Below are 13,319 nucleotides of genomic sequence, written 5' to 3'. Positions count from 1 at the left end.
ATTTTTTTATTGTGTAGACATAGAAGCTGACGCTGCTGCAGGCACCTCCAAGGGCGGGCTGAGCCGGGCCCGGGCCCTCCCACCACGGGGCCCTCGGGCAGTGCCCGACTGACCGAATGGTCAGTCCGCCCCTGGTTACAATATTGCAGAGCTAAGTGCACTCCTACAGGAGAAGTAGGGCAAAAATAGCTTTGGAAATACTTCTCCTTTAAAGCAGAGTTCCACCCAAAAGTAAAACTTTCGTTTTAAGCACTCCTCACCCCCTTAAATGCCACATTTGGCATGTCATTTTTTTGGGGGGGGGAGTGGGGGCTTCGGTAGGAGTGGGACTTCCTGTCCCACTTCCTCCTTTGCGCCCAGGGACCACCTAGGCGACCCCTCCCTTTAGGCGATCTCCTGGGACACGTGACAGGTCCCAGGAGATCGCCTGTCCACTTATACAGCGCAGCTCGTGCATGTGCAGTGAGTGATCTGGGTACCCCATTGGTTAATTGGTCTTGACCTATCAGGGGCCAGCATTGTACACATGTTTTTGAAAATGTACTATATATTAAATGTGATGTTCTATAATTGTCAGCTATGATTAAGCACTAGATAATAGTGCGAAACGCGTCAGTGTTTTACCCCTGTGTCGTGTGCTGTGACTTGTAGTGCATTTTTCCTCTTTTTAAATAAAGACAACCATCAAGTTTTTTTGGAGTGCGGCTGTCCATATTTCCTCTTTCTACATGAGTGCCCGGCCCACAATGTGAATGGAGGCACCGGCACCGAGAGGGGGGAGAGGAACGACGCACGTGGCGGCCGCATGGCTGGACCGTGGAGCAGATAAGTGTCTGTTTATTAAAAGTCAGCAGCTACACTTTTTGTAGCTGCTGACTTTTTATAAACATAAAAAAGCTGGAACTCCGTTTTAAGTAGGTCTCATTGTGTCTTTCAAATGTTTGTTCCAAATCCACAGGGCTTCCTCCTCTCCACCTACTTCTCCCGTGACACTTCTGAATACCAACCTCCAACTCCCTCCGTGTCACCATAAGATAAATATTGGAAAGATCCATGCATAGGGGTTGATTTACTATAGGCAATTAGACTGTGCACTTTGCAAAGTACAGTTGCTCCAGGCTTTAGTAAATGAGCAGAAGCTCTGCTCACTTCTATCATCCATCCAATCATGTGCAAGCAAAAAATGCCAGTAAAACAAACAAAAACAAAACAAAATGCTCTGTATAATGTAATGCTAACTCTACTAGTGATTGTTATTTAGTGATTACTGTACTAAAGTTAAATCAGTATGACAGTCAGGCTCTTAGCATTGTTCAAGTGATCAGCAAACAGCAATGGCAGCCTTCAAGTGTTACTAAACCCACAACAATAAAATCAGTCTGTATATGCAGTTAAGTATGCTTGTTATACTTACTGTGGAACCTAAGGGTAAAAAGGCTGTTTGATCCTGTCTTCTCTAATCCTCCCCCTATTTTACTGTCCCCAATCCATCTCCTAATAATACAGAACCTTGGGGATACTCTGCACATGCTCAGTTTAGTGTGTATTCCTGGAGAGTTTTTTTTGGAGTGTGCTTGTGATCAGCACAGGGCCAATCAGCACTGTCCAGACAGAGGGTCAGGAGTCATGCAGCCTCATAGGACAGTCAGAGGAGAATGCAAGCTTTAACCACTGCTTGGCTAGACACTGATAGAAGTCACAAGACTGCTATATACTGCTGATGAGAAAAGGTATTTAGCAGTTTATATTTACTAAAATAATTGCATTTCCGTGCTCTGTTTACTGTGGTATACCAGATATAGTGAATGCAGGGTTCTGGGTTTAGTAACACTTTCTTATTTTTCTTGTGATATGTTGCCCTTAAATTCAATTGATTAAGCTTAAATGTTTTTTGCATTGCAGCGATATTTCCTAAATTGCATTTGGAGTTCACTGAATGATTTTAAATTGATCGTACGTATTAGGGTTGTCCCGCTACCACTTTTTTGAGACCGAGTACAAGTACTGATACTTTTTTTCAAGTACTCGCCGATACCGAATACCGATACTTTTTTTTTAATGTCATGTGACAGTATTTTTTTTTTTTTTTTACACAATTTTTAACAATTTTTTTTTACAGTGATTTTTTTTTTTTTAGGGGGGGGGGGGGGGGTAGTGGATTGTCAGTGTGTGTTTTTTGTTCTATTATTATTATTATTATTATTATTATCATTATTATTATTATTATTATTATTTACATTTTATTTTTTTAATTATTTATTGCAATTTTTTTAATTAGCCCTGTTGGGGGGCTTTGGTGAGATATCAGGGGTCTTAACAGACCTCTGACATCTCCCCTTTAAGACAGAGAAAGGGACTAGGGACACAGATTCCCCAGTCCCTTTCTCAGCTGCACTGGAAATGAATGGACAGGAGACAGAGACTCCTATCCATTCATAAACTGAAGCATCGTAAACACAGTTTACAATGCTCAGTCATATGAATGGACAGAGTCAGTGATCACTGACTCTGTTCATTCAGAAAAGGTAGGAGCCGGGTTTAGCGGCTCCTACCGCCGCTCTCCATCCTGACAGAGGGGGCGGAGGAGGACATGGAGGGGGGACACAGATCACGGAGGGGGGAAGCAGCGGCACGGAGGGGGAGAGCAAAACAGAGGACGGCAGCGGCACGGAGGGGGAGAGCAAAACAGAGGACGGCAGCGGCACGGAGGGGGAGAGCAAAACAGAGGACGGCAGCGGCACGGAGGGGGAGAACAAAGGACGGCAGCGGCACAGAGGGGGGGAACAGAGGACGGCAGTGGTACGGAGGGGGAGAACAAAGGACGGCAGCGGCACGGAGGGGGAGAACAGAGGACGGCAGCGGCACGGAGGGGGGGAACAGAGGACGGCAGTGGTACGGAGGGGGAGAACAAAGGACGGCAGCGGCACGGAGGGGGAGAACAGAGGACGGCAGCGGCACGGAGGGGGGAAACAGAGGACGGCAGCGGCATGGAGGGGGAGAGCAGAACGGCAGCGGCACGGAGGGGGGACATAGGAGCATGGAGGGAGAGTCAGGTATCGGTAAAGTATCGGAGCATTTTCCCCGAGTACAAGTACTCGGGGAAATGCTTGGTATCGGTCCCGATACCGATACTAGTATCGGGACAACCCGAGTACACAGTTATATTAGAAATTGTGCAATCTCCTTTACACACAACAAACATGTAATGCAAAAGTCTTCCTGATTAGAACTGGATTATTTGGGTCCTTGGATTACATGGTTTTGATAAATCCTATGGTGTTTGTACAGAACTTGTGCAGTAAAGTGTATGGCTCTTTTATTTTTGCCTGAACGTGATGGTAACTGTCTTGCTTTCTTTACAGGTCTACTATCAGAATAAATTAAGGCTAGCTCTCATTGGTCAGAGCGTATTTGGCCAAGAAGTGTATAACAATTTGCGCAAAGAGGGACATAAAATAGTTGGGGTCTTCACAGTCCCAGACAAGGATGGAAAGGCAGATCCTCTTGGTAAGTTTTCAGAAAGGTGTGCATGACGCAGACTCCAGAGGAGTGTTGTGTTATACATGTCATTCGTCACGTCGTAGAATCTTAACCTTCGACATATACTCTGTAGCAGCTAACAAAATATTATTTTTCTGCTGCTTCCTTACCCAAATGATCTGAGCTATTCAGATATAAAATTGTTTCACACATTTTTGCTTAGGGTTTATGCACCTAGGCAGTTGTTTTCTGCTTTTGCCCTGCTTTTGTGAAGAAAAACACAGCATTTGAAGTGTAACTTTTTCTACCATGGACCAGCATATACACATTTATTGCTTCAATTGCTTTGTTTTCCAGTAAATGCAGCATGCCACATTCTGTTGTTTTTCCCCCAAAGTAAATGACATTGCAAAAAAAAGCAACTCAGAAATAATGTAAACTGATCTCATACACAAACCATTTCTTCTTGAAAAGTAAATGAAAGCACGCAAAGTTCAAGTCAGTAGGTTAAAGTACTTGTAAAGCTTAAAGAGCTTGTGGTTTTTCACTTTAATGTATTCTATGCATTAGGTGAAAAAACTCTTGTGATCCAGAGCCCCCCTTTTACTTACCTGAGCCTGGTCTTTCCAGCGACGGGGAAGAGCACACCAGCTCCAGCCGGTGTCTCGGTCCTGATTGGATAGATTGATAGCAGTGCAGCCATTGGCTCTGCTGCTGTCAATCAAATCCAATGACTCGGGGGCAGGGCCAAGTCCTGCTGTCTGTGTCAATAGACACAGCAGCAGGACACAGGAGCTTGCGCGCACGAGTGCCTAGAGGGAGAGCGGCACTCCAATGAGGCATTTGAGAAGAGGAGGAGCGCCGCTGAGGGACCACATGTCATACTAATCCCCTCTGTGCAGTTGGTTTTGCACAGAGGGGGTTAGTATGACATGTTTGTTTTACCTTCTGATGTTTGTTTTACGTGATTTTTTACCTTAAAGCAGAACTTCACCCTCCCCCTTCCTCTTTAACAATTGGCACTTTTTTGGGGGTGGAGAAATACCTGGTTTTGACAGTTCTCCACCCCCCTCCCCTTCTTCCACTGCAGCCTTCTGGGACACATCACAGCTCCCAGAAGACTGGGGGGGATGGGGGAAATAAACAACCCAAGAAGAGGGCGTTTTTTGGCCACTCTGTTTTTTTTTTTTTTTTTTGCATTTCCAATCACTTTAACCTTAGGTCCCAGTGCACCAGCAGTACATACTTGTCTGTCCTTTGTTCCCACCTCAGAAGCAGGGGAAGCCACCCTAGGAGAAGCTACATTGCTCATGCTGTAGCTCAGGGGTGGCCAAACAGTGGCCCGCGGAGCCCTCTAATGTGGCCCACGACCTCCTGTTCTGGGATGGCGGGTAGGCAAGCCCAGATCGCAGGTTGCTGACCAGCTATACCACAGCATTAGTGTTGTAAATGAAGCTGGTGGTAGAGGAAGAAAGCAGCTGCAGAGCAGAACCCCATAAGCCGATGCTTCCTTTACAGTGCTGGCTTTTGCCACAGGTGGAGTCTATGGCAAAGTTCAGCTAACCCGCAGGATAGACACAGGTGCACTACGCTGAACCTGTGGTGTGCATAAACTGCAGAACATCAGTGTGAAAGCAGTCATAAGCCCTTTTCACGTGATCAGCCTGATCCAATCTGACCTTCAATTCACCTCTATAGAGCAGCAAATGTAAACAGACTTTTGTCCGATTGTGCCTGCCTACCTCCAATCCGATAAAAAAAAAAAAAAAAAAAAAAAAAAACTGAAGGGAATTTGTCCCTTCCACCTGGGCAGATTGAATCAAAGGCGGCAGTGGGTGCAGGTGGGCAGTGGGTGTATGTGGGTGCAGTTGGGTACAGCGTGCAGGTGGGTGGTGGGTGCAGAGTGCAGGTGGGTGGTGGGTACAGGTGAGTACAGAGGGCAGGGTGCAGGTGGGCAGTGGGTGCAGCGTGCAGGTGGGCAGTGGGTGTAGGTGGGTGCAGTTGGGTACAGCATGCAGGTGGGTGGTGGATGGTGGGTGCAGAGTGCAGGTGGGTGGTGGGTGCAGGGGAGTACAGAGGGCAGGGTGCAGGTGGGCAGTGGGTGCAGCGTGCAGGTGGGCAGTGGGTGTAGGTGGGTGCAGAGTGCAGGTGGGTGCAGAGTGCAGGTGGGTGGTGGATACAGGTGGGTGGTGGATACAGGTGGGTGGTGGATGCAGGAATGTCTTCCCTCTCCCAGCACAGACACCCATCCCCCCTCCTGTGGCTGGAGAGGATTTTCGGCACCCGCCCGCACTCCCGCAGCATCGCTCCCTGCCATTTGTCACACTAGAGCCGGGGATGGAAAGCTTTTCCTAGGCAGAATTAGCACACTTAGCACACTTTAAAAATCACCCCTCCGAACACAGACCTCAGATACAGCGCGGCTCAATTCAGTGAGAGAGCTGCCCCTCTTCTCAGGCTTCTCCTCATGACCTGTGAGACATATCAGAGCCGGGAAGGAGCCACCTAGGAAAAGCTTTCCATCCTCTAGTGTGACAAACGGCAGGGAGCGATGCTGTGGGAGTGCAGGCGGGTGCTGAGAATACAGCTGGACAGGAGCTCATTGCTGTGTTACATCTAAATACAGAAGCCTGGCTTCCGCCCACCCTCTCCAGCCACTGACTCCTCCCGCCCTCTCCGGTCACTGACCCCACAATCAGGTATCGGGTAAGGCATCGGGAGCATATGCGCGAGTACAAGTACTCGCGCAAATGCTCTGTATCGGTCCTGATACCGAGACTAGTATCGGTATCGGGACAACCCTAGTGTAAACTATAAAGCCTCATGTACACAGACAGAATAAAACACCTTTAGAAGCATTTTTATGCCCCTAAACACAGCAATAAGTCCAATGTGTCTATGCACATTGTGGCATTTAGATTTGTATTTTAAGAAAAAAAAGCCCCAAACCGGCATTCATAAGAAGAAGAACACAATAGAAGGAAAAGTCTATATTGCAACCAAGCATATTTAATAAAGGACACATACACTGCAAATTGCAATAACCCATAGCAACCACTTATATTTACTCATCTGACAAGTCCTGCTGGAAAATGAAATCATCACTGACTGTAGAAATGTCACACTGGACCTCATGCAACTTGGATGCTGTGCCTCTCCACTCTTCCTCCAGACTATGGGTCCTTAATTTCCAAACAAAATGCACAATTTTTCACAGTCAGTGGTGATTTTAGGAGCCATGTCATCTACTGGTGTTGGTCCACTGTTTTATCAAGTCCGAAGTCAACGTAGCCTTCTACCAGGAAATTCTAAAGCACTTCATTCTTCCCTCTGTTGACCAGCTTTATGGAGATGCTGATTTCATTTTCCAGCAGAACTTGGCACCTGCCCATACTGCCAAAAGTACCAATACCTGGTTTAATGATCACGGTATCACTGTGCTTGATTTCCTGCAAACTCGCCTGACCTAAACCCTATAGAGAATCTGTGGGGTATTGTCAAGAGAGAGATCAGAGGCACCAGACCCAACAATGCAGATGAGCTGAAATCCACTATCCAAGAAACCTGGGCTTCCATAACACCTCAGCAGTGCCACAGGCTGATCACCTCCATGCCACGCCACATTGATGTAGTAATTAATGAAAGAGTATGGAGTGCATACTATACTGTACATGGACAGTCAGCCAACATTTATTGGTCTTATGCAATATTCTGATTTTCTGAGATACTGAATTTTGTGTTTTCACTAGCTGTAAGCCATAATCATCAAAATTAAAAGAAAGAAATGCTTGAAATATCTATATAAAATATGAGTTTCACTTTTTAAATTGAATTGCTGAAATAAATTAAACTTTTTGATGATATTCTAATTTTATGAGATGCACCTGTGTGTGTTTATATCTATCTATCTATCTATCTATCTATCTATCTATCTATCTATCTATCTATCTATCTATCTATCTATATATCTATATATATATAGATACACACATATATATATATATATATATATATATATATATATATATATATATATATATATATATATATATATATATATATATATATAGATAGATATTTATATAGATACACACATATATATAGATATTTATATATAGATATATATAGATATAGATATATATGTATATATATATATATTTTTTTCTATTAAAGAAGTATTGAACCCAAAACCAAAGATGTAATATATTGCAGCTTACCACTCATTGGCTGTGGTGGCTGCATTACATTTCTTTATTAGGCTGTCCTTGTTTTCCAGCACCTCAAGGAGGTTTGGGGGGTTGTGGGGCTCCACATCAGTTTTCTGTAATAGCCCTGTGGTTTTCTGTTCCTGTTTGTTTGCCACACTATTGTGGTTGATTGACATTCTTTTTTTACTTCTTTCAGCGGTGGCAGCAGAGAAAGATGGTACACCGGTGTTTAAATTTCCCCGATGGCGGCTAAAGGGAAAGTCTCTTTCGGAGGTAGTAGATGCCTACAAATCTGTTGGCGCTGAACTCAATGTTCTTCCCTTTTGCTCACAGTTTATTCCCATGGATGTAATTGATAATCCTAAACATGGATCTATTATCTATCACCCTTCTATTCTTCCCCGTCACAGAGGAGCCTCTGCTATAAATTGGTGAGAATGCAGTACTCTGCATGAGCAAATATTACAATACAAAGGTTCAGAAAAGAAAAAACATAATTATTTGTTTTAGGCCCGCTTCACACTGGAACCGGTTGCGGATTGCACAGCGTTCCTGTGCGTCCCCATTCACTGGTTCAGGGCCGAATCTGTGCCTGAATTCGACCCTGAAAGAGCCAAAGACGCACTGTGCAGTGTGCTCTGCAGCCGCCTCAGAGATATGTGAACTGGCTCCATAGAGAGTTGGCCACCTTCTCTTGCTATACGAATTGGAATGTGGGGAAACCCACATCCATTTCGCATAGGTGTGAACCCAGCCTTAAGGGGTGTAAAAAGTATATTTAGAAAAACAGTATAAAGAGCTATGGTTATGTTATGTAGGAATCCATGCAAACAATCAGGAAACATCATTTAGTGAACTGACTACAGTAAATGAGAATTTAATAAGTGAGCATGACATGTTTCTTCAGTGCTTACGTAACAGGAATCTTTTCCAAAATATGTGAAATTAATTATGCACTCATGAAGGTGATACCCTGTCTTCCTGGGCCTAGCAAACACCACTACATGGCACTAGGATTAAGTTGACACACTTTAACTTGCCATGTTCCTAATGAATATTGAAACGTATTTATCGACCGACCTGAATGGGATTTTTAAATATATATATATATATATATATATATTTTTTTTTTAATTGAGGTTTTATTAAAATGTTGTCTGTATCTGATAAAATGGAAACAATCACCTGCTTCTTTTCACAGTCTCATGTGACAGCTAAAATATACAATACATGCCGTTCATGTGTGCAAAAGGCCATGTATTTTTGTGCTGGAAAACAATTTTGCATGCGTTCTCAATAAAGTCCTCAATAAAGAATCACCTTTATAAAAATAATATTTTATAACATGTATCTGAATTTTTACTTTACCTAATTAATGTTTTGTCAATTTTGTTCGATAGAGATATTTCTGTGTCACGGATCTAGAATAGTAGATGTGTCTTATGTGCATTATTTTGTTCAATTTGTAGGACTTTGATAGATGGAGATAAAAAGGCTGGGTTTTCAGTTTTTTGGGCTGATGAAGGGTTGGATACAGGTCCAATTTTACTCCAGAGAGTGTGCGATGTGGAGCCCAGTGATACAGTGGATTCTCTTTACAACCGATTCCTCTTTCCTGAAGGAATTAAGGCCATGGTGAGTGTGTATGTTACCTGTGCAGGGAAAAACATACCAAAAAATTTAGCAGTATACAACACTGAATAGTATAAATGGAATAGGCAATGTAGGCATATCACTTTCCATAAACCTTTACTTTGCTGCCATGAGTCAAAATGACCAGCATCCAGATTGATTTGATACCATAGGAATTTTTAGGCACGCAATATTACAAAAAGCTTAATTTGTGTATTAAAGTTTTCTAATTTGTCTGTATTGTCCAGTGTAATTTCATTGTAGAAAAATGTTAGGACATTTTCAAGAAAAAAAACTTTTAAGGTAATTGCAGTTGTGTTAGAAATGTATTATTGGACTGTGTTGTGTGTGTATATACAGTGTATATATATATATATATATATATATATATATATATATATATTTTTTTTTTTTTTTTTTTTTTAATTATCCATTACGCAATAAAATATATTAAAGGTTTTTCACAACCACAGGAAAAGTTTCTGGTTCCAAAAAGTTTCATGTAGTTAGCTAAATACTGTTTGGTCAGATTGAAAAAAAGAAACATGTCGATCAGGTACAATAACAATAATTATCACAAGGACTTGGTCAATTAAAGAGCAGCAAACAGACCAGTGCTCTAATAGTGATATTTAAAAGAAAGATAAAATAAATATCTTTAATGGACAAAACATTTTTCAAGTGTGTTCATTGCTTGCATTTCACATAACTTTACATGTATTAATTATTAATTGATGTCAAAAAGTTTTATTACCCTTCTGTAGGTCCAGAATTGTTTTTATTTATTTTTAAATACAACTATTTATAAAATTTTGTGTCTCATGTGGAATGCTATAAATCAAGTAATAGAAAGAAAAGCTTACCTTCCATTTCTATTTCACATTCTGCTTTATAGCAGAGGGAAATGTGATCAGTGGTTCCAAATTGAATGGAATGTATTTAGGTTAACTCTGTGCTTATAAGTTAGTTTCTTATATTACAGTAATAATGTAGTCATTTTCCAGGCGTTAGTCCACTTTAAGCTAAAATAATCACTATAAAGCCATCACAGTAAATATGACAACCATGAGTTCTCCACAGTAGTAGTATTTAAACATGATAGGACTCATAAGCCTTTTACTATTAGGCTGTGTTTCATTTTGGTGTGTTGACTTGTGCAAGGCATGGGCCTTGACTTGTGACCTTCCATACCACAATAAAGGCGTATATGGGATGTACAATGGGATCATGATTGAACTTTGAGCCCAGGTAGTAGTTATTGGAGGGCCCCAATGTTGTTTTATTGTAGTGAACAAATATATGCACTGTTGGCACAACTGAGACTAAGCTGATACTTCTCATTTAATACAGATTTACCCATTTAACAATATGCATTCTATCCATATAGGTTGACGTTAAATAGTCTGTTTGCCACCTAACATACATTTTTTTTATGCTTGTATCTGCTTTCTCACTAAACGACACATTCATATCCTGTATAGGCACTGCCCTAGCAATTAGGCATACTGTAAAAAGTTTATAGCTTTAAAGTACACTTTTACTATGATAAATATAGAATAAAAAATGTGGAATACATATGCATTATGTAAAGCCGGAGTTAAGGCAATCGACATGTCAAAGGTTAAAGTAACCTTTTCCCTTAAAATAGATCTTTTATATGCAACATTCCTTTACTGCATAGTTCTTCAAGGGGTTAGCAAACATGCTCTGCCCTGAATAATGGCAGAAGAGTGAATTTTTGTTTTATTCCCTGGAGTAACTCTACTTGATATGTAAATAATATACAATATATTGTAGGTATACATATGAATATTCTATAATCTTTTCCAGGTGGAAGCTGTACAGTTAATTGCTGATGGTAAAGCACCTCGTATAGACCAACCAGAAGATGGGGCCACATACGAAGGAATCCAGAAAAAAGAAAATGCTAAGGTCATTAATGAAGCTGTTCAAATTTATAAGTTTATAAGTTTAGTTATTAAATATTAATTAGATTCTGGTGTTCATTGAAGTTGCTTTACTAGACCTGACCAGATGTATTCAGTATACTTGGAGCAGAGCTTGTTAAAACAATTTTCTCTGAATCTTTGCCATCTACAATAAATCGATGTGCTTTCTGGTCTTGAAATTAGGGAGGTTGATGAAAAGAGTAGTTAATACTTTTGCGCTTATTGAATGTGTAACAAAGGTTTGCTTGGCCAGATAGCTTCAATGCTAGAAAAAATTTGCATGGAAGAATGCAGAAACGTTGTAATTTTTCAAATATTGACAACGTTTTTTTTTTTTTTTTTATTTTACACTGAGATTTACATAAGTGACAACTACTGGGCTATCGAAGTTTAGCTGGGAATGATGATTTGAGCACAGAACATTTCCGAAGAGGTTGTATGCAATGAAGGGAATCAATGGGCTATTTAGGTGTTTCAGAGTCGAATAAATTATATTTACTGTAGTCTTAGGTTCTTCAACTCATACATCTTTCTCTATTTCTCAATTGGTAATAGGGCCTAGCAAGTGTTGTCTGGTATTTATTTTTATTTTTTATTTAAAGGTGTGCAACAGATTACAATGAAATACAGACAAAATTGTAACAGGTTACAGATTTTGAGATGTTATGTCCAAATTTACTATAGCTGTACCCAAAATGAACCCAAACTTGGGATATTTTTTGCAGATCTCCTGGGACAACTCTGCAAAGGCTATCCATAACTGGATCCGTGGACATGATAAAGTACCAGGAGCTTGGACTGTCATAAATGACCAGGTGTGAGTCCTGAAGACATACAAGACTTTATTTTTAATTCTCATTTTAGTTTTAATTTAAAGCTATTCTGTTACAACGTTATAAAAAAGTAATATATGTTCGACACTTTACAAGTGTAAAAGTGGGTTGTTTTCTATGTGCACACTAAATGATAATGTTCTGTTTGTATTATTGGACAGCATGAGAAAGGTAGATCGAGGATAGAGTGGAAATAGGGGTACAATAACAATATAATTGTAAATACCTGGTAATACAGCTTGGCTGCCAATCTGTCAGAGGTACTAGTAGGATTTTCTCAGACCTGTGACAAACCTGCTTTAAGCACATTCTTCTGAATTAAAGGTGGAGAGAGTATAACCTGCCTTGCTTGAAGCAGGATGACAGCAGGGGGCAGTGTTACAGTGGGGGGGGGGGCAGTGTGATAGCAGGGGGGCAGTACAACAGCAGGGGGGCAGTACAACAGCAGGGGGCAGTATGGCAGCAGGGGGGGCAGGTAGAGCAGTGTGACAGCGGTCGGGGGGGCAGTGTAACAGCCAGGGGGAAGGTGCTACAGCCAGGGGGCAGTATGACAGTAGGGCGGCATTATGACAGCAGGGGGGCAGTGTGACAGCAAGGGGGCATTATGACAGCAGGGGGCAGTGTGACAGCAGGGGGCAGTTTGACAGCAGGGGGGCAGTGTTACAGCGGGGGCAGTGTGACAATAGGGGGGGCACAGTATGACAGGAGGGGAGGCAATCTGACAGCAGGGGGACAGCATTCTAGCAGGGGGGCACCGTATGACAGGAGGGGAGGCAATGTGACAGGAGGGGCACAGAGAATGCATTTGTACACTCGGCCAGGAAGCAAGACTTACCTGGCAGCAGCAGCCTGGAGTCGAGGGGCATAGCTGAGAGGCAGACCGAAGACCCAGGGCACCAGGCTGGATAGTATGGGTAGCCCGGTGGAGCGGCTTACAGAAGAACCAAACCCCTCCATTATCTTGGGTCCTGCAACCGCTGAAAGCCCAGTTCTCCTGCTCTCCTTCCCGTAGGAATTCAGCGGCTGCAGGAGCGAGAAGGATAATAGAAGGGTTTGGTTCTTCTAAAAGCCGCTTCGCCGTGCCACCTCTCCTATCCAGGGGCAGATAAATCTGTCAGGGGAGCAACGACCCCTATAGTTATGCCCCCGTGGATACATATATTTGTACGTAGCCTGCCAGCACTAGGGATGAGCCGAACATACCCGGGTTCGGTTCG

General features: G+C 42.3%; 1 protein-coding gene across 1 annotated transcript in view; it reads left to right on the top strand.

Moving 5' to 3' along the window:
* Window positions 1–13,319, top strand: part of ALDH1L2 (aldehyde dehydrogenase 1 family member L2) — a 114,431-nt gene that overhangs the window by 40,016 nt on the left and 61,096 nt on the right. The window contains exons 2-6 of the mRNA XM_040344268.1: window positions 3,363–3,507; window positions 7,885–8,119; window positions 9,158–9,323; window positions 11,151–11,252; window positions 11,995–12,084. Coding sequence (XP_040200202.1) covers window positions 3,363–3,507; window positions 7,885–8,119; window positions 9,158–9,323; window positions 11,151–11,252; window positions 11,995–12,084 — 738 coding nt within the window. The remainder of the gene's footprint in view (window positions 1–3,362; window positions 3,508–7,884; window positions 8,120–9,157; window positions 9,324–11,150; window positions 11,253–11,994; window positions 12,085–13,319) is intronic.

Source organism: Rana temporaria, chromosome 3 (genome assembly GCF_905171775.1).
Source record: "Rana temporaria chromosome 3, aRanTem1.1, whole genome shotgun sequence".
NCBI lineage: Eukaryota > Metazoa > Chordata > Amphibia > Anura > Ranidae > Rana > Rana temporaria.
Note: the sequence above shows the minus strand (reverse complement) of the source record. Positions and strands in the feature narration are given on the sequence as shown.